The 18811-nt window shown below is 40.0% G+C and overlaps 3 protein-coding genes and 1 long non-coding RNA gene across 4 annotated transcripts; all 4 read left to right on the top strand.

The window, feature by feature from the left end:
• The first annotated feature begins 5320 nt into the window (after positions 1-5320).
• On the top strand, positions 5321-6790 carry LOC134194192 (TNF receptor-associated factor 4-like). The gene has a single exon (XM_062663116.1). The coding sequence runs from the start codon at positions 5699-5701 to the stop codon at positions 6521-6523; it is 825 nt and encodes a 274-aa protein (XP_062519100.1). The 5' UTR covers positions 5321-5698; the 3' UTR covers positions 6524-6790.
• Positions 6791-10668: 3878 nt separating this feature from the next.
• LOC134193648 (RING finger protein DG17-like) lies at positions 10669-11049 on the top strand. Its single transcript, XM_062662488.1, has one exon. The coding sequence runs from the start codon at positions 10669-10671 to the stop codon at positions 11047-11049; it is 381 nt and encodes a 126-aa protein (XP_062518472.1).
• A 285-nt stretch (positions 11050-11334) lies between these two features.
• Positions 11335-14078, top strand: LOC134193646 (uncharacterized). Its single transcript, XM_062662487.1, has 4 exons — positions 11335-11422; positions 13339-13746; positions 13795-13888; positions 13943-14078. The coding sequence occupies exons 1-4, from the start codon at positions 11335-11337 to the stop codon at positions 14076-14078; spliced, it is 726 nt and encodes a 241-aa protein (XP_062518471.1).
• Positions 14079-15767: 1689 nt separating this feature from the next.
• LOC134194326 (uncharacterized) lies at positions 15768-16318 on the top strand. The gene is made up of 3 exons (XR_009972188.1): positions 15768-15898; positions 15974-16069; positions 16132-16318. It is a non-coding gene; the product is annotated as an uncharacterized LOC134194326 (long non-coding RNA).
• The last annotated feature ends 2493 nt before the right edge of the window (positions 16319-18811 follow it).

The raw sequence follows: 18811 nt of genomic DNA, 5'->3' as shown, positions 1-18811 counted from the left end.
ATAATTAAGCTTTAAAAGCTTTTGTAGCATAAACATAATATAGACTCGTCCGGTGTGAATACCCTGAGAACTATAAGGTGAGATACATTTTTATACTATCCAGCTGCAGTCAATTAAGTCTCAGAGAATGGTTGGTTTGTAAACATATATAGTGCTAAACATATGTAGAGTCACAAAAATTTCGACTTCCTTCAAACTTGATATGTCAGCTTGCATGTTGTCTCTATCATGAAACAAATGCTTTGGTCACGTGGTTAGTGAAGCACATGACACGTAAGTAAAATCAGTGTTTGATTTGTTGCTGCTGTAAGGTAGCTTACGTTGTTACTGTTGAGAGATCAGGCTCTAGATTTACCGTGTAGAGATCAAGCCGGAAACCTTGCATTGGGGTACATGTGGTTGACCTTAGCCCGAAGAGAAACGGAAGCGACAACAAGAGAAGACTTTGACATTCCCTACTTGGTGCCTCATTGAACTCCTGAACTTCGAACGATTTTGCTTACGAGGAGAGAATTCAGAAACTCTTAGTTAAAGTTGAGCTGCCAAAGTGGAAAAGAAGTTGATATCTTGTGGGAGTTGACCCCACTGCATGAAGAATAACGCCAGACCAACACAATATCCTGTTGATCATGTTCTCCTGAACAAAGTGTGCAAAATTGGTTTTGAGTGAGAGAATTGGAGCAATCGCTGTATGTCTCGTGTATTCTCGATCAGAGAACTTTGAGAACGCATTGCCTTATCATAATAGAGCATGCGCGGCAGCTGTCAATCAGTCGTCGAGTGACACTCACGTTGTAACGCTTGTCTACCTGCCAATTTGCTTTTAGAAGTGTGGCTAGTAAACGCAGATGAGAATCTAAGATATCAGAGTCACCTGTGTGTTCCAATGGTTCAGGTTGGTCTTGGACTGTTTAACAGTTGATACTGTCTGCTGTGTCTAGATGTTGAGGGAGTCATAATTTACGGTTATGTGTCTGTCCAAAATAGACCACGGACGCTGTATTTTTTGGAATACCTGATAGGGTTACCGTTTCAATGACTTGTTGCATGCATGTTAGGGCAAACTGTGGCACCAAGCTAAAATTGTAGCTTCAGAAAAATATTGTAATTAATTATTATGTAATAGTTAGAGTAGCACATATATACAAGTTCCGGGTCTGAACCATTTTATTCTTCCATGTCTTTCGTAAGCGTTCCAATCGCGCATACACTTTGGCCATTCTGATCGTGCCAGTCTATATGTCCAGCCCTTTGAGCAATTAGATTCAAGGAGCACTTTAGTGCTTCTCATTTTATTACTAGATACATGTTCCGTCCATCGCATGTGCAAGATACTGTAGTGTTCTGACGGAAGACGCAGTCTGATCGTTTTGAACACCTCACGTGCAATCTTTGTTGCAAGATACTGGATAAAATAGATGAATTCAAATCTTGCTGTTTGCACTTTTTTTCGAAAGAAATCGACACACTCCCTGTGTAGCTCTTAGTACAGAAAACGTGTAGGTTGGATCTGGTGCAAATTGAATCAGAATTTGGAGAGAAACGAAAGTTGTAGAGGAATAGATTCAATGGGCAAGAAATACTTGGTTGCACGAAGCTTTGCGGACGACGTTACGTACAGTCCACATAGGTATGGTGTGGGCGAGTTTTAAAATGAACTGCAATTTTGTAGTGTTTGAGTCATCCAGAAATTTAAGCGAGGGTCGAACGTTCGAAAAGAAACCCGGTGCATATTGTTTTAAATTTTTACGCAAAACGTCCCATTTGCGTGCCGAGTGTGCTTTCAGATTTTGGTTGAACGGGCAAACGACGTGGCTGCGTATCGTGAACACACACACACACACACACACACACACACACACACACACACACACACACACACACACACACACACTCACACACACACACACACACACACACACACACACACACACACACACACACTCACACACACACACACACACACACACACACTCACACACACACACACACACACACACACACACACACACAGGCAGGCACACACACACACACACACACACACACACACACACACACACACACAGGCAGGCACATACACACACACACACACACACACACACACACACACACACACACACACACACACAAAACAATCAAACCCACGAAAACACAAACACACACACACACACACACACACACACAAAATCAGACAATTTGAGTTTTATATATACTAGATAGGTAAGAGGGAAATTTGGTGTCTTGGACCACTATGTACCTCCTAAAGATTTGAAGTATCCCAGAATTCTAGTGGTCCAAAGTTTGAGGTGGTCCAAAATCTTGAACTGGTTCATAATTTAGAGGTTCAGAAATACTGTGGTCCAAAATGTTTGTAATTTAGAATGTCTGTCTATATTAGAAATGGAGGTTGTCAACAATTCTAAATTTACACTTAGCCACTGCAAGGTTCCTGAACATCTGAGGATAAATTCACCGCCAACTGCCATATAGGCAACCCTGCACTGTTTCGATATATCGTCACCACCAGCTCAGTTGGTCCCATGACTGGTACACTATAAACTGCATTAATTTCACGGATTGATATACACCAACCACTTGAGGAAATATTTCTTTGCAGTAAGAAGGTATGCCTTTACTTATTTCAGATAATATATAGTTGTTTTAAATATTGGCCTTGTTAGATAAACAGATTTTCTAGAAGACTGATAGATGTGTCAAAGAGCACTGCTCGTTCGTTATGATTCTTACGACGCAAATCTAGAGGGTCTGAATGCACTCAGATCTGCCAGGGATCCAGTTTGGTTACATCACGTGATACTCCATGTGAGAATCACACTTCACACCCGTTGCTTTATCTTACCAATACAACAAGTCCGACCAAAATCAAAGCAGTAATGCAGTGAACAAATGAGAATCGATGGCATGGCAACCTCTTGTCTACTCCAACTGCATCTCTTTCTGATTCAATTGTCAACAATAAACGATTAACATTTCTGTTAAAAATTCTTAAATCAAATATCAAAAAGATACAAATTTGGAAGTAATAATGAATAACCAAATCTGAGATTTATTTGGCCAATTGTTTAATCGAGTGCACACCATGTATACAAAATGCCTCAAACAGAAAGAGACTTGCTTAGTTGATATTGTCACAAATGTAAGTATTAAATTGTCATTCCTTAATTAATAAATTTAAATTATAACTGATTTATTACCTTCAACTGCATCATTCTTTCCAGTCAATATTCAGCAGCAATTGATAGTGGGTAGACTTTACCTGAAATAAATCCACAAGTTGAAAGCCCTTCATTATTAAGCTTGTTATCTCCAACTCACATTGTGAGAGGATTTAATTAATTAATGTATAAGTAATAATTATAAGTTACCGTAGAAGAACACTTTGTCTCCTGTTTATGTATACTCTGCGCATAGGTAACCTTGTAACCAGTCTGAGGGTTGTATATCCGGGAAAGCAAACTCCCACGGAGATTGGTCACGAGGCAAATCGGCGAGTGAAGCGAGCCTCTCTTTGGTCATATCGAAATATTATATATATATATATACGTCAGTGTTATACGGAATTACTGCAAAACGGAGAGACAAATCGACATCACGACGATGCCCGATAAAGCCAATTTTGTCTTCGCAACATATGCGGTAAAAATGAAATTTAGGGCCCCTTTTGAGGGTTCAACTCAATTATAATTTCTTTGCGAGAAGAGGGAAATGACTCTCGATTTTGCTACTGTATGCGACTAAGAAGCAAAGGAGACTGAAGCGCAAACAAAATGAATGGAAAGAAAAAGCTAAAAGAATAGAAAACTCTGCTCTTTGAGTTTCCGCGCGATATTTTGAAGGACATTATTGCTACACAGCCATTGTTATGCAAATAAATGTAAACACAAGACACCATCGCTCGCATATACAATGCTAATCGAGCATTTTACTAGTATAGTGTCTTTGTAATAACACTCTAGAGACATGTACTAACATCTACATCATGTGTGTGTGTGTGTGTGTGTGTGTGTGTGTGTGTGTGTGTGTGTGTGTGTGTGTGTGTGTGTTGTGTGTGTGTGTGTGTGTGTGTGTGTGTGTGTGTGTGTGTGTGTGTGTGTGTGTATGTGTGTGTGTGTGTGTGTGTGTGTGTGTGTGTGTGTGTGTGTGTGTGTGTGTGTGTGTGTGTGTGTGTGTGTGTGTGTGTGTGTGTGTGTGTGTGTGTGTGTGTGTGTGTGTGTGTCTGTGAGTGTGTTATATCGTAAATTACTTGAGATTTACACAGACTCGTCAAGATGAGTTAGTCCTGCGAGAAACATTTTTCTGTAGAGATTACAACATTTAAATTGAGGGAACTAATCCAGAAAAATAATTAATAATTACATCTTCGTTTCACGGTTTCTTGCGTATTTATGACGAACAAAGCAAAAATGAAATCTGGCTTAGCGTACGCGACAATTGGACGAAACTGTAAATCAAACCGTATCAGTCTAGCTGCAGGCTGGCAGCTGCAGAGTGCACCCATGCAATCGTTGTCTTACAAATTATCTATGCTAATTTGATTTAGTTTATTGAATTTTTTAGTGGTTGGATGGGTGTGCACTAGAGATCAGAGCAAGAAAATCGTCATCGACAGGATCTGATTGGCGCTTCCACTGGGGCAGTCTGATTAGCGATTCAGATTAGCGAGTCTACCGCAGTCTGTTGAGCGCTTACTCAAATTTCACAGGCAATCCGACAACAGCTTGCATTGTGACACAATCCATCTGCAGATTATGAAACGCTCCCAAGTGCTGTCAGCGCTCCTGCAAGCAAAATGGACGGCTTGGTTCTAAGTGGTTTAGAGTTTCAAGCCTTGTGGTTTACAGTAGTCACCTCCTAGAAACCCCACACGAAAAGATCCGACGGGTTTTGCCGGATTGCTTGTGTCCCTATTCCAATACTCCATTGATCGAAACCTATCTCTTTCACTGGAGACACCAAAAGTTATTCAATTGGGCAACGACGATAAACAATGAAGATGTTTGCAATGGGATCTAGGCCTTGCAAATGAGGTGACGTTCACGGATGTGGGGTAGCGCTTATCCAAACATCTCATTACCGTGCACAACAACTTAAACAGGAAGTTACCTGAGCGTCAGCTGTATAGTGGAAGTTACGTACGTATAGTCACTTTGGCGATGACGTGACTGGAACAAACTTTTATTTGGCACATATAGAGACTACTGAAGACACTAGTTTTTAGTAACTTAGATCTATTCGGGTAGACAGTCGTAGAGTCTTCGGCTGCCTTCTATTTCTAGAGGTTCCGTGTCATTTTGAAGCAACTGCTTGTGTTTGGAACGGTCTGCTTTCTGCCTTGTGCGTAGGATGCAATTGGAAGGATCAGATACTTTCCACGACCACGCACTGATTCAGAAGAGAGAAATTTTTGGCTTGAATATAAAGCATTGTCTAGACAAGAAAGAATATGGATGGACTGGCAAAGTCAGACGTGACAATATCCATGACAAAGGAAGTCAGTATGCAGTTGCTGTGCGCGTGAATGGATGTGATCAATTATCTAGGAGAAATGACATGGATGAAAACGTGACCAATCAGACAGTGATCTCATGCGCCTATTGTAATCTAAATATAAAACAAGTAGTACAGGATCATTACGAAGAGTGACAAATATCCTCTAGACTGCATATACAAGTGTGGCATGATGGTTCAGAGATGTCAAATGGAATATCATATTGGCATGCAGGGAACATGTCCAAAGAGTCTTCTTGATTGTGAATTCAAAGACAGTGGTTGTCCGTTCAGAGGAAGTCGTGGTGACTTACACAGACACATCGCAGACAACGTTGTCTTGCATCTCAGTTTGATTGCAAATACTCTTGGAGAAACAAGAAAGAAATCAGCTGATACCGAATTTCAATTAAATATTGAAATGAAAATTGCAAAAAGACAACTAAAAGTTACGAGAGATAAACTGGAAAAGACTAGAAATAAACTGACAGAAACAACAGTTCAACTCTCTGAGGAGATACGAAGAAGCCTCTTTTTCTCACTAGAGATACCAAAGACGTTTTTGTTCACTTGGACAATAGACAATTGGCGTAAGAAAATGAAACCTTCAAAAGGGAAGGATGATATAGAAAAGATTAACAGCAGTCGATTCTATGTTTATCCGGGCTATCACTTATACATGGTTGCCTACCCAAATGGTAACCATCCTGATTACAGAGAATGTCTGAGCACATTTTTATATGCAGGTAAAGAGGATTATGACAAGACGGTCAGATGGCCATTTCTCTTTTCCTTTGATATTGATCTTGTTGACCAACAAGTTGGAGGAATGAATATTTGTCGTAAACTATCACCACTATATCGAGATGCACTGACGTCGTCCACGTGTTCTAAGGGATGTGGTTATCGAACATTTGCTAGTCACCAACAATTAGAGTCACGCTGCTACATCAGAGATGATGCCATTTGTATAAGACTGTCTGTACACGTCAAGAACGAGGAGGCTCAATACTAGTTAATGTAAATGCTCTAAAAATATCGAATTTCTCTCGATTAACAGAATAGTGTTTGTATCTGTTTGCATGCTTTGTGACCCTGTAGTACAATAACTAGAAATGGTACATTTTTTGTGCTCAATTTATTTGCGCAAACTCTTTGTGATTTCAAATTGCATGATTACATGATCTTACAACTTACAAGTAGTAGACTGCATGCCAAATGATATGGAAATATTACATTTGCCTATTGTAATGCAGGCAAAATGTATCTAGACATTGGGAAAATTAAAGAGTTCTAAGCTGCTTTGATTGGAGTAGGTGAACAGTGGCGTACATTCAGAATAGCATGGTTGGGGAGTTCACGTATAATTTGCAGCTCTGTAACGTCGCTAATGACACAATTACGACATCTCGAGGTAGATAGAATCGTTTCAAACAAATTACAAGGGATTCTAACTCTAGAAGACAAATATCGCTTCGGAAACCATTTTAGTGTCAGGGATGTGATAGTGTACCGGAATTGTTAGTGTCACGTATGTAAAGTGTCATGGATTTTATAAATTATGCGGAACATGTCAATCCTTGGCCGGGTCGCCGGCTCAGTAATGACCCTCGCCTGTTGCCTAAGAACGTCTCAAAGGACACTCACACAATACTTGAGCCATTACCTTCTAACTACTAAAGACTTTAATTAAAGCAGTATTAGTTAATTAATTAACTTAACACTGTATATGGCGTGATTACGTGACGTCATTTGCTGCTGCCGGGAGGAGTTCACATGCGATCTGAAAACAATGGCATGTACACTGTAGGCGTCTGATCGCCTATCAAGGAAAGTCAAGATATTTCCTGCCTTTGTAATGTCCATGCGAAATGAAATGAAAAATATGCGCAATACCTAATATAATAGTTAAATAATTAATTATTAATAGTTAAATAATTAATTATTAATAATTGTTAATGTAACGCAACTGCCTCGTCACGAGTGATCACTAAACGTTAATTATGTTGCTATATACAAAAATGTTTTAAGTATATGATTAAATAGTTTTAGTCTTACTAGTAAACATTTACATAGTATTTTACAAGTAGGAATCGGTTTCAGTAAAATTTGTAAAAAGCTCACAATAATTATTGTTTTGATCTTAAACTTGTAATAGCAACGATCACGTCTGTGATCTGGTCCATAATTCTAATAACAATTTTTAAACTCGTCCTGAAAGTTAGAAAGACTTTTGTTGTATTTTTAAATTATATATTGATAAGTTAGGCCGTTCAAAAGATATTGTGTTTACAAACAGACAGACAGACAGACAGACTGACTGACCGACCGACAGACAGATAGACAGATAGACAGACAGGCAGACAGACAGACAGACAGACAGACAGACAGACAGACAGACAGACAGACAGACAGACAGACAGACAGACAGACAGTCAGTCAGACAGACAGACAGACAGACAGACAGGCAGACAGATAGACAGACAGGCAGACAGACTGACAGACAGACAGACAGACAGTCAGACAGACAGAAAATATTGGAGATAAACCTTGGGCTCAGGCTTCCCTGCCAATCAGAGTAGGTGGATTTGGCATGACACCACTAGTATCGCTCTCTCAATGTGCGTTTGTCTCATCGTGGGCCCACAGCATCAAAGAGTTGCCAAACTATTTTTCAAGTCTGAATCAAATTCTTGATAATGTGGTCCACGGTGACCACGGTGATCCCCAGAGAGGTTCTATAGCTCAAGCTCTTCGTGAGGCAGTGCCTTCTGACAAACAACTGGAAGATATGCTACGGAATAAAAGTAAACTACAAAGAAAACTGACACAGGATTTAGCCAGCACTGCCATCACTGACATGATTATGATAAGCTCATGCGATAGAGAGGCAGCAAGACTTCGGTCTTTGCAAGGCAAAGGGGCAGGGGCATGGATAAATACGATACCAACTTCGCAGAAGCTCGCACTAGAATCCCGCGATTTTCGCTTGGCGATTTCGCATGGCGGCCTGCATGAGGTGCCCCCTTCAAAGGATATATCCAAAGATGTGACCCCCCCCCCCCCCCCCCCCCCCCCCCCCCCCCGGTCCTGAACATCTGCCCTACATGGGGTGGTGGGCCTGTCTGGTCCCACGAGTCCATAGCTGCAGTGTGGGCAGATTGTTTGAGAGATCTCCATATACACCACCGACGGGAACCTAGAAACAGGTACTCAAACTCAAATGACCGCCCGGATATCTCTGTTTTTGACTGTGGCTCTGGGTCTAATGTGGACCTGGACATCTCACTGGCGCACCCATGGAGCTCTGAAATCGTCAGCAGTGCAGCACACACAGATGGAGCTGCAGCACTAAAGAGAGAAGAGAAGAAGCTGACCAAATATTACAAACAACTCCTTCCTGGGGGAGAATCGTTCACCATTGTCCCTTTAGTCCTGGAGCATTTTGGAAGATGGGGCAAGGAATCAGAATGTTATCTACAACAATTGTCCCTCAGATCTACAGACGACTTGGGAAGACTGAACAGGGCGGAGTTTTTGCTGCAGTGGAGACAACGCATTTCAGTTCAGTTGCAAAAATGCAATGCGAAAGTTATCTACCGCAAGGTAGAGGGGGTGCTGAGAAGTGGCAAATAAGAAGTGTTATCTGTGATAATAGAGAAGAAACGTGGACCAATACGGTCCATATATCATATATGTTTTTTCAAGTGTAGTTTATGCAGAGAACAAAACTTTCAAATATTTTACTTTAGACGTGGCTGTACTAGCTCCTCTAGCCTGTAATAGTTTCGATGTTTGAAATTATACTACCATTGACAGAAAGACAGACAGACAGACAGATAAACAGACAGGCATGCAGGCAGGCAGGTTATTCTATTAGGATATAGCATCTCTACGCACTAGTATTCATGATATTTCTAGCCTTGACACTAGACCTTCCTTCGCTTTCGGTGGTCCTTCCACACGAGGGTAGTAACGAGTCGGTATCACGTGAGGTTGTCTCAACGGGAGTCCTAGTAACTCTTTATGTCATTACGCAACTTAAATAATTATGTCATCAGGAAAGCCCACCCTTTGTTGGCTTGTTTCAAATTGCTAATAACTCGCAAAACGAGATCAGGTGTGTTTTCGGAGTATGCCGTCATAGAAATGATATTGGAAAGGGAAACGCGCAAAATGCAGTCAGTAGCTATTCCTTTGCGATGTTGCTTGCTGTTTAGCTAGCGTAGAGAAACGAGCGCAAAGACTGCACGGCCATGTCGAGCGCAAAACCTTTTATCAACTCAATTTTGAATTTCCCCAAATTTCCTACGCCGGTGCCATGGTATGCTCAATTTACATGGTATTGAGAAACATCTAAGAGATATTAAAACCGTCTTGCGTTTTTAGCTATGAACTTTAGTTGAATGTTTGATATCTTTGACTTTGTTTAATTAAAAGGACTATTGGTTGGGTGCGCGCGTTCACATCGAGAAATGATGTCATGCATTAGATGGAACACGTGAGGAAGATCAACTGCGAGTCTAGGTTTGTCCACTGAATTAGATAAGCTACCGTGACATACGCTATAAAGCCACCTCTCGTTTAGAAGGTATTTGAAGATTTGTAACAGCTGTCAGCCGTTGTATCTTATTCACCGCCGGATCCAGGAATTTTTGAAAGAGGCGGTTCACCGTTAGCAGTTATCTAGACCATTACCAATTTTCTCTTTTCTAATGAAATTATATGAAATTATTGAACCACGCTTGTGGAAAAAGGGGGTTGCAACCCTCTGAACCTGCCTCTGGATCCGGCCCCGCTATTTGTGTACCCATGGTGATCATAAATAGAGCACGCGCATGAATATCCTCTTTCCTGGCTGCTACAACATGTCGCTTTGACGCCGTGTTTGTGGAACCGCTCGCTGGCGGGCTGACATGCCCTATCTGTCATCTAGCATTTAGAGAACCAACTCTAACTCGATGTGGCCACAACTTTTGCACCAGCTGCTTGACGCAATGTCTACAACAGTCTGCTTCTTGTTCCGTGTGCACAACGGAATTGGAAACAGCAAATGCTTTTCCCAACAATGCTCTTTAAAGAGAAACACTGGACTTGAAGATCAAATGTTGTTTACACGAGAAAGGATGTGCGTGGATTGGTGAACTAAGAGATGGTAAGATGCATAACAGAGAATGTCAGTATGTGGACGTTGCTTGTGTGAATGGATGTGAGCAAGTAGTAATGCGAAGAAACATGGATAATCATGTAGCAAATCAGTGTCTTCAACGACTGATCTCTTGCAAGCATTGTAACATCATTGTGAAACAAGTAGAAATGAAAGATCATTACCAAGAGTGTGACCAGTATCCTATAGACTGTACATACAAGTGTGGCATGATAGTACAAAGATGTCGAATGGAAGATCATATTGGCAGGCAGGGAATGTGTCCAAAGAGTCTTCTTGATTGTGATTTCAAAGACAATGGCTGTCAATTTCAAGGATATCGTCATGATTTATGCAAACACGTTGAAAACAACATTGGTTGCATCTTAGTTTGATTGCTAGTGGAGTAAGAGAAACAAAAGAGAAATAAGCTGCTAGTGAACTGAAATTAGAACACGAGCTGAATATTGCAAAAGGAGAGCTAAAAGCTACTAAAGATGAACTGGAAAGAACTTGAAATAACCTGAGAAAGACTAAAGATGAAATGACAAAAACAAGAGGTAAACTGATTGAAGCTACAAAAGGAATTTCTAAAGAGATTCATGGAAGATGTCTGTCTCTTTTACCACAAATATCAGAAAAATTTTTGTTCACTTGGACCATAAATAATTGGCATAAAAATGAAAGCTTTAGACAACTACGAGTTGGATAGCAATCCATTCTACGTTCCTCCTGGGTATCACTTGTACCTTACAGTTTGTCCAAACGGTGAGAATGCTGTCAGCAGAGGCAATCTTTGTCTGCATCTATTTCCAACTAAAGGTGATTTTGACAATGAAGTCAAATGGATATTCCCCCCATGACTTTGAACTTATAGACCAACAAGTTGAGAAGAAAAATATTTGCAAGAAACGACCACCACCATATCAAGATGCACTGACATCCTCTACATGTGCTATTGATTTTGGTTATGAAGAGTTTGTTTCTCATGACACATTGAAGTCACGTTGTTACATCAAAAATAATGCAATTTGCATAAAACTGCATGTCCATCTCAAGATTGGAGTAGATCATGACTGACACAAACATTTTAAACATTATTGAGGTCTTGACTTATACTGAGATGTTTAGTTGCTGTGTCATTGCTTTTAGTACTGTTTGTTGTTAGTAAACCATAATAATACTCGCAGCTATAGCCTCGTCTTTAGTTCTTCATGCTAGATTGTTATATATCACGTGCAACACATGCCAAACATGTGAAAAATAGCACATGTTTGTTTCGTCAACTTTATCATGTGACCAGTAGTTGTTTACTATAGTTGTTAAATACTTACGAAACAGACGACCTTGGAGTAGCGTGTGCTGCATGCATGCAATGTAATTGGTATTTCCTGCAAAGCAGAAGCAAGAGCCCCGCTTGAGTTTACACAGTCTTGACAGAAATTCTGAAGACTACAACAATTTTGTGGCGATTGTGCACAGGAAATCGCTTTACTCTTTTCAACGACAAACTGCACTATGGCTTTGAATGTTTCTAATAACCTTGTGGCGTGCGTGCGTGCGTGTGTGTGTGTGTGTGTGTGTGTGTGTGTGTGTGTGTGTGTGTGTGTGTGTGTGTGTGTGTGTGCGTGTGTGCAGTGAGCAAAACTTTGCTGATACGCTTATTATATCAGTCAAATTGCTATCTTCTCTACTAATATTTAATTAATTAATCAAATTGGTTGTAAATCTCCCTTATGTCACGAAAGGATTGTTGCTCCAGTTATGAATGGATACATTAACACAACTGTATCGACATTTGCCGTGACAGTCAGCATACATCAGAGAGAAAAGACCAAGGGCGAATATCTTTATTTTTTTCAACCTAATCCAGTTGAGGTTGTGGACATTTGTCCGGATTCTTTATTTCTACATCCTAATCCGTTTGAGTTCATCCAAACTCCACAAACTATAATCTACCGTCCCACTGGATTAGTTTGTGAAGTTTGAGTGAGGTTAACAGGAGTAGGTAAAGAATATAGAAATGCGCCAAAATGCAAAAAGCAAGGCAAGTGCAAGAGTGCAAGAAAGCAAACCTAATAACCTTCTTTGTTCTTATGAGTCTGTGACTTTCAATTATTGTGCTCAAACATTCATGCACGTATGCTCCTAATAGCAAGAAGAAGTGAGCAGTTACTTTTCTACTGAAGAGAATAAGGACACATACAAATTATATAAGAAGTCATAAAAGTGCTTCGCAGAAGCGCGCAATCTATCCATCATACACCTTCTGCAAGGTCATCTATGCATAAAGATCGTTCTCACTGATATTTTTGAAATGAATTCAAGTGCACCGTAAATTTATTAAGATTATTTTTAGCACTCCTATACACTGCTAGATTTTGTTTTGATTTGAAACGCTTCAAACATGACCAGTCGCTAATGTGTTAGTCTAGAGTTGTTGCCTTTACTCTTTGGGCGAGGCCTATAAGAGCCATCCTAGCCTGTCTATAAGACAAATTTGTTTTAGTCTCTATAAGCGGTATAAAGGAATAGTATAAGGCTACTAGAGTACTTCTATACGTGTTGGACTTGAGTAGACTACATGCATGCGTAAACTGTCCACCTCTGCTCATAACAGCTGCAAACAAGTCTTTGATGTCGCATTTGTGGAACCGCTTAATGCTGTTCTATCTGTCATCTAGCGTTCAGAGAAGATACCCTAACTCGATGTGGCCATAATTTTCGTAGCAGCTGTTTGACGCGATGTCTACAACAGTTTGGGTTTCGTCCCATGTGTAGGATGCCATTGAAAGAATCAAATACTTTCACCAACAATGCACTGAAAAGAGAAATACTGGACTTGAACATCAAATGTTGCTTACATGAAAAGGGATTTGCGTGGACTGGTAAATTAAGAGATTGTGAGATGCATGGCCACACAGAAAATGTCAGTATGGATGTTGCTTGTGTGAATAGATGTGGACAATTGGTAATGCGAAGGAACTTGGATGATCATGTGACATATCGGTGTACTCAACGACTAATTTCTTGTGAGGATTGTAACTTCAATATAAAGCAAGTAGAATTGAAAGATCATTATAAAGATTGCGGCAAGTATCTATGAACTGTACATACTAGTGTGGCATAATGATTCCAAGGTATCAAATGGGATACCATATTGGCAGGCATGGGAACATGTCCAAACAGCCTTTTGGATTGCGATTTCAAAGACAACTACTGTCAATTTCAAGGGTATTGTCACGATTTATCCAAACATGTTGATCACAACATTGGTTTGCATCTTAGTTTGATTGCTCGTGCACTGAAAGAAACAAAGGAGAAATCAGCTGCTAGTGAACTGAAATTAGAACATGAACTGAATATTGCAAAAGGAGAACTAAAAGCTACTAAAGATAAACTGGAAAAACTAGAAAAGAACTGACGGAAGGTACAGCAAAATTTTTAAACATATCCATGGGGTCTGTTTCTTTTACCGCGAATATCAGAAAAGTTTTTGTTTACTTGGACCATAGATGACTTGACATGAAAACATAAATGCTCTAACAACTATGTGTTGTCTAGCAACCCATTCTACGTTCGTCCCGGGTATCTCTTGAATCTTACAGCTTATCCAAACGGAAAGAATGCTGACAGCAGAGGCTACCTTTGTCTGTATCTATTTTCAACTGAAGGTGATTTTGACAATGAAGTCAAATAGCCATTTCCTTTTTCTTTTGATTTTGAACTTGTAGACCAACAAGTTGAGAGGAAACATATTTGTCAGGAAATATCACCACCATATAGAAATGCACTGACGTCCTCTACATGTGGTTTTGGTTTTGGTAGAAAGTTTGTTTCTAATGACATATTGAATTCACGTTGTTACATAAAAGATAATGCAATTTGCATAAAACTGCATGTCCATCTCAAGACTGGAGATAGTCATGACTGACACAAACATTTTAAATATTATTGATGTCTGGATTTAGGCTGAGATGTCTAGTTGCTGTGTCATTGCTGTTAGTACTGTTTGCTGTTAGTAAACCATAATAATAGTCCCAGCTATAGCCTCGTTTTCAGTTCTTCTTCTTTCTAGATTGCTATATCATGTGCAACACGTGCCAAACAATTGAAAGCACGTGTTTGTTCCCACTTTGACACGTGACTAGTAGTTTTTACTATAGTTGTTGAATACATAGGAAACAGACAACCTTGGAGTAACGTGTGCTGCATGCATGCAATGTAATTGGTATTTCCTGCAAAGTAAAAACAAAAGCCCCACTTGAGTTTACACAGTCTTGATGGAAATATTGAGGACTACGACAATTTTGTGGCGATTGTGCACAGGAAATTGCTGTACTCTTTTCAACGACAAACTGCATTGTGGCTTTGAATGTTTCTAATAACCTCGCGCCCGCGCGTGTGTGTGCGTGCGTGGTTGTGTGTGTGTGTGTGTGTGTGTGTGTGTGTGTGTGTGTGTGTGTGTGTGTGTGTGTGTGTGTGTGTGTGTGTGTGTGTGTGTGTGTGTGTGTGTGTGTGTGTGTGTGTGTACAATGAGCAAACTTTACTGATACGTTTAGATATCAGTCACACTGCTTCTCTACTACTATTTAATTAATTAATCAAATTTATTTTGAATCTTCCTTACTAAGTCACTAAAGTATTGTTGCTTCAGTTATGATGCATACATTGGCACAACTGTATCGACATTTACCGTGCCAGTCAGTATTCATCAAAGAGAAAAGACCAAGGGAGTATTCTTTATTTTCCACAACCTAATCCATTTGAGGTTGTGGGCCTTTCCGTGTTTCTTTATCTCCTCTGTCGAATCCGGTTGAGCTCATCCAAACTCCACAAGCTATTATCCTACCGTCCTACTGGATTAATTTGTGGAGTTTGAGAGATATTAATTAATAAAAGGCCTGATTCCCTACTGACAACTAAAATCATTATAATTTATGACCTAGACTGTTACATATAAACTATCAGTTAAAACGTTCCAAAATGAATCACTTGTTAATGCTAGTAGAGTTTTAACGGTCTAACGGTCACGTTGTCTCCATAGCAACAAGACACACCTCTTGCAACGGTTATTGTGCGCTCTCTTCGACGAACGTGCAGGGAACGCGAGGCTATCACGAACAGTCTGATGTGACTAGATTCTATTTCTGTGCGTTCAAGCTCATTTTGACGAGTTTCGCTACCTCGGGGTGTTCAAATTTTGTATGGAAAAGACGACAAATGCGCTCGTCAGCGTAACAGGTGAAATCGATCCATCAGATTGTTGTACCTCGTGTAACGAATCGTCGTGCCAAGTTGTTTGGTTCTACGCTTTAGTTTTGCCAACTTACTAGAAGAAGAAGGCTCGTAATGGCGTCCATTCTATCTTCGCGCAACGGTCGAGTGCGCCGGAAGTTCTCAGCAAGTTGCAAGGTTGGTTGGAAACATGCAAGTGAGCTAGACCTATGCTACAGACACTGTTTCTACACTTTAAGAGACAAATGGAGCTAGTCATGTTGTACCGTCGCTTCTGACCAGGAGGAAAGGAATACCGGAAGTGCATGGTTACTCCAGAATGCACGTCGATTTGAAGGTGAAGCTAGGAGTTTTGAATATTGTCACTTTGCAGACGTAGCAATTGATAATGAAATGGAATTATAAAGGAAAGAGTTAATAGAAACAAACTTTTTCATAAAATCGGTCTGGGTAGGGAGTCACGCCCTTTATTGGCCAAACTGCAGGTTGCACTTCATATTGAGGTTGGTCAGTGGGTCTTTCGGCCATATTAAATTAAAACTTCAGCATGAAGTAAGTAAAACTGGAAGAGCATTATATAAATTGTGACAAGTAGCCAACATACTGTACATGCAAGTGTGGCTTAATTGTTCCGAGGTGTCAAATGGGAGATCATATGCAGACAGGGACAATGTCCAAACAGTCTTCTTGATTGTGATTTCAAAGACCAGCTGTCAATTTGTCACGATTTATGCAAACAAGTTGAAAACAATATTGGTTTGCATTGCTAGTGCACTGAAAGAAACAAAGGAGAAATCAGCTGCCAGTGAATTAAAACACGAGCTTGATGTTGCTAGGAAAGAACTAAGATAATAGAGACAAACTGATGGAAGCAACAGTGCAACTTTTGGAAGAGATACCGAGGAGAAACCTGTTCTTTTCACTAGAGATACCAAAACAGTTTTTGTTCACTTCGACAATAGATAATTGGCGTGAGAAGGTGACAGCTTCGAGGCGAAAGAAAGATGTTGCACAGAAGATCACACCAGCTGTCCATTCTATGTTTATCCTGGGTATCACTTGTATATAGATGCTTACTAACCAAATGGTTATAATTACAAAAGCTATCTTAATGTTTTTCTGTTTGCGACTGAGGGTGATTTTGACAAAGCTGTCAGATGGCCATTTTCCTTTTTCTGTTGATTTTGAACTTGTAGACCAACAATTTGAAGAAAAGAATAGATGTGCCCAATTATTACCACCATATGGAGTGGCACTGGTGTCTTTCTTCTACATACCACGAGGGATGTGGTTATCCAAAATTTGCTAGTCACTAGGAATTGAAGTCACGATGCTACATCAAAAATGATTCCATTTCTAGACTACTGAGTTTCCATGTTATGAGTGAGGATGATCGTGACTGACATAAAACTTAAAATTTTTATATTTGATATCCTTTTATGTTAAGATGAATTTGCTTTGCAGTTCAAACTCACTCCATTGTTTGCTACTGTCTAGAGTCAAACAGTAGCCATGATATTACTCACAACACATTTTGCTATTTATTTTAGATAGCAGGTCATCAGTGTGTATAGCATTGTCTTTTGCATTCTATTTCTGCATTTGTGTGGCGTCTGTAGCTCACTTGGTTAGAGAGAGAGTTACATTTGAAGAATAGAAACATCCGGGACCTTTGGGTCATGGATTCAATGGCCGGCGAGGCGTAATTCCCCTAGGCAAAGAACTCGCACGCAAGTGCCTGTCTCGACTCAGGAATATATATAAGTACCTGGTAATCGACTGTGGTGGACAGGATCGCTGGCTTGGCTTGGTAGTAACCTTGCAGCAGCCTTGATGTCTATTCCAAGAGCTGCGCCATAGTCGACAATTTTTACTATCCTCCTACATTATCACTGACTCCTGTAAATTATTGTACATTAAAGAAAAATACATTCCTTCAGCGCAAGTTAATTATTAAGCAAACATGTGTCAACGTCGCTACTCACTAGGAATAGTCAGATTTTCTAGGGAGCCTCACCTTTGTCAATCTTCTTTCGGTTGTCTGTCCAGCGCGTCTTCCTCCATGCATCGTGCTAGCCGGACCAACGTGTGAAGACGAAGAGAAATGTGACCGGCCTCGCATGTCCAGAAAGGCGCGCACCTTGTCTTTGCAGTGTACCTTCCGTTCGTCATGAGCTAAATTAGTAGTAAGCTTTAGAGCTAGCGAGAGTATTAGATTTCACGGTTTCCGTTCAACGATATACGTATTTGCTGTAGATTTGGTGCGATGCAACTGAACCTGTCTTCAACACTCACGTGATTGATTTCCACAAATTGAAATTTCGTCTGGATGAATTCAACTCTCTGTTAGCACAGTCTAACGGTTGAGCGGCATGGTTTTGACTTTATTAATTAAAGACACGAAGCTAAAAAACGTCACAAAACATAAATGTCTCCAGTTGCAAATATAGATTACAATTATTGAATTTCTAATCTTTAAAAGACCCTGTCAAACTTTATACGTAAAATTCTAGCCTATAACTGTAGACTATATCTAGTCAAGTATTACTCTAACAACTTTGAATTAATTTAATTAATTGTATAAATGAATAAATAAAATAATTATTACCAACTTCATACAGTAACGTTGACTCAGACTTGCCTTTACCTTGTAATAACATCTTCAATCAATTCCATTACAACATCTCTTGCCTTTAGCTAATTGAATCAATTATTCAGACGTCTGTCCGCTCGTAAGCCACGCAGTAGATCTAGAATACCATACCAAAACAGCACACAAAGGCAAAACGGTCTATCGTATCTTTTCTCGACGGTACAGCTAACAGTAGCTTACAAGTAATCTCATAAATATAGCAGAGACATTGGAGACATCGCAGCCAGCTAAACTTTCATCTGGTGACACTATTGTGCTAGACAGAG

Source organism: Corticium candelabrum, chromosome 18 (genome assembly GCF_963422355.1).
Source record: "Corticium candelabrum chromosome 18, ooCorCand1.1, whole genome shotgun sequence".
In the NCBI taxonomy this organism is placed as follows: Eukaryota; Metazoa; Porifera; class Homoscleromorpha; order Homosclerophorida; family Plakinidae; genus Corticium; species Corticium candelabrum.
Note: the sequence above shows the minus strand (reverse complement) of the source record. Positions and strands in the feature narration are given on the sequence as shown.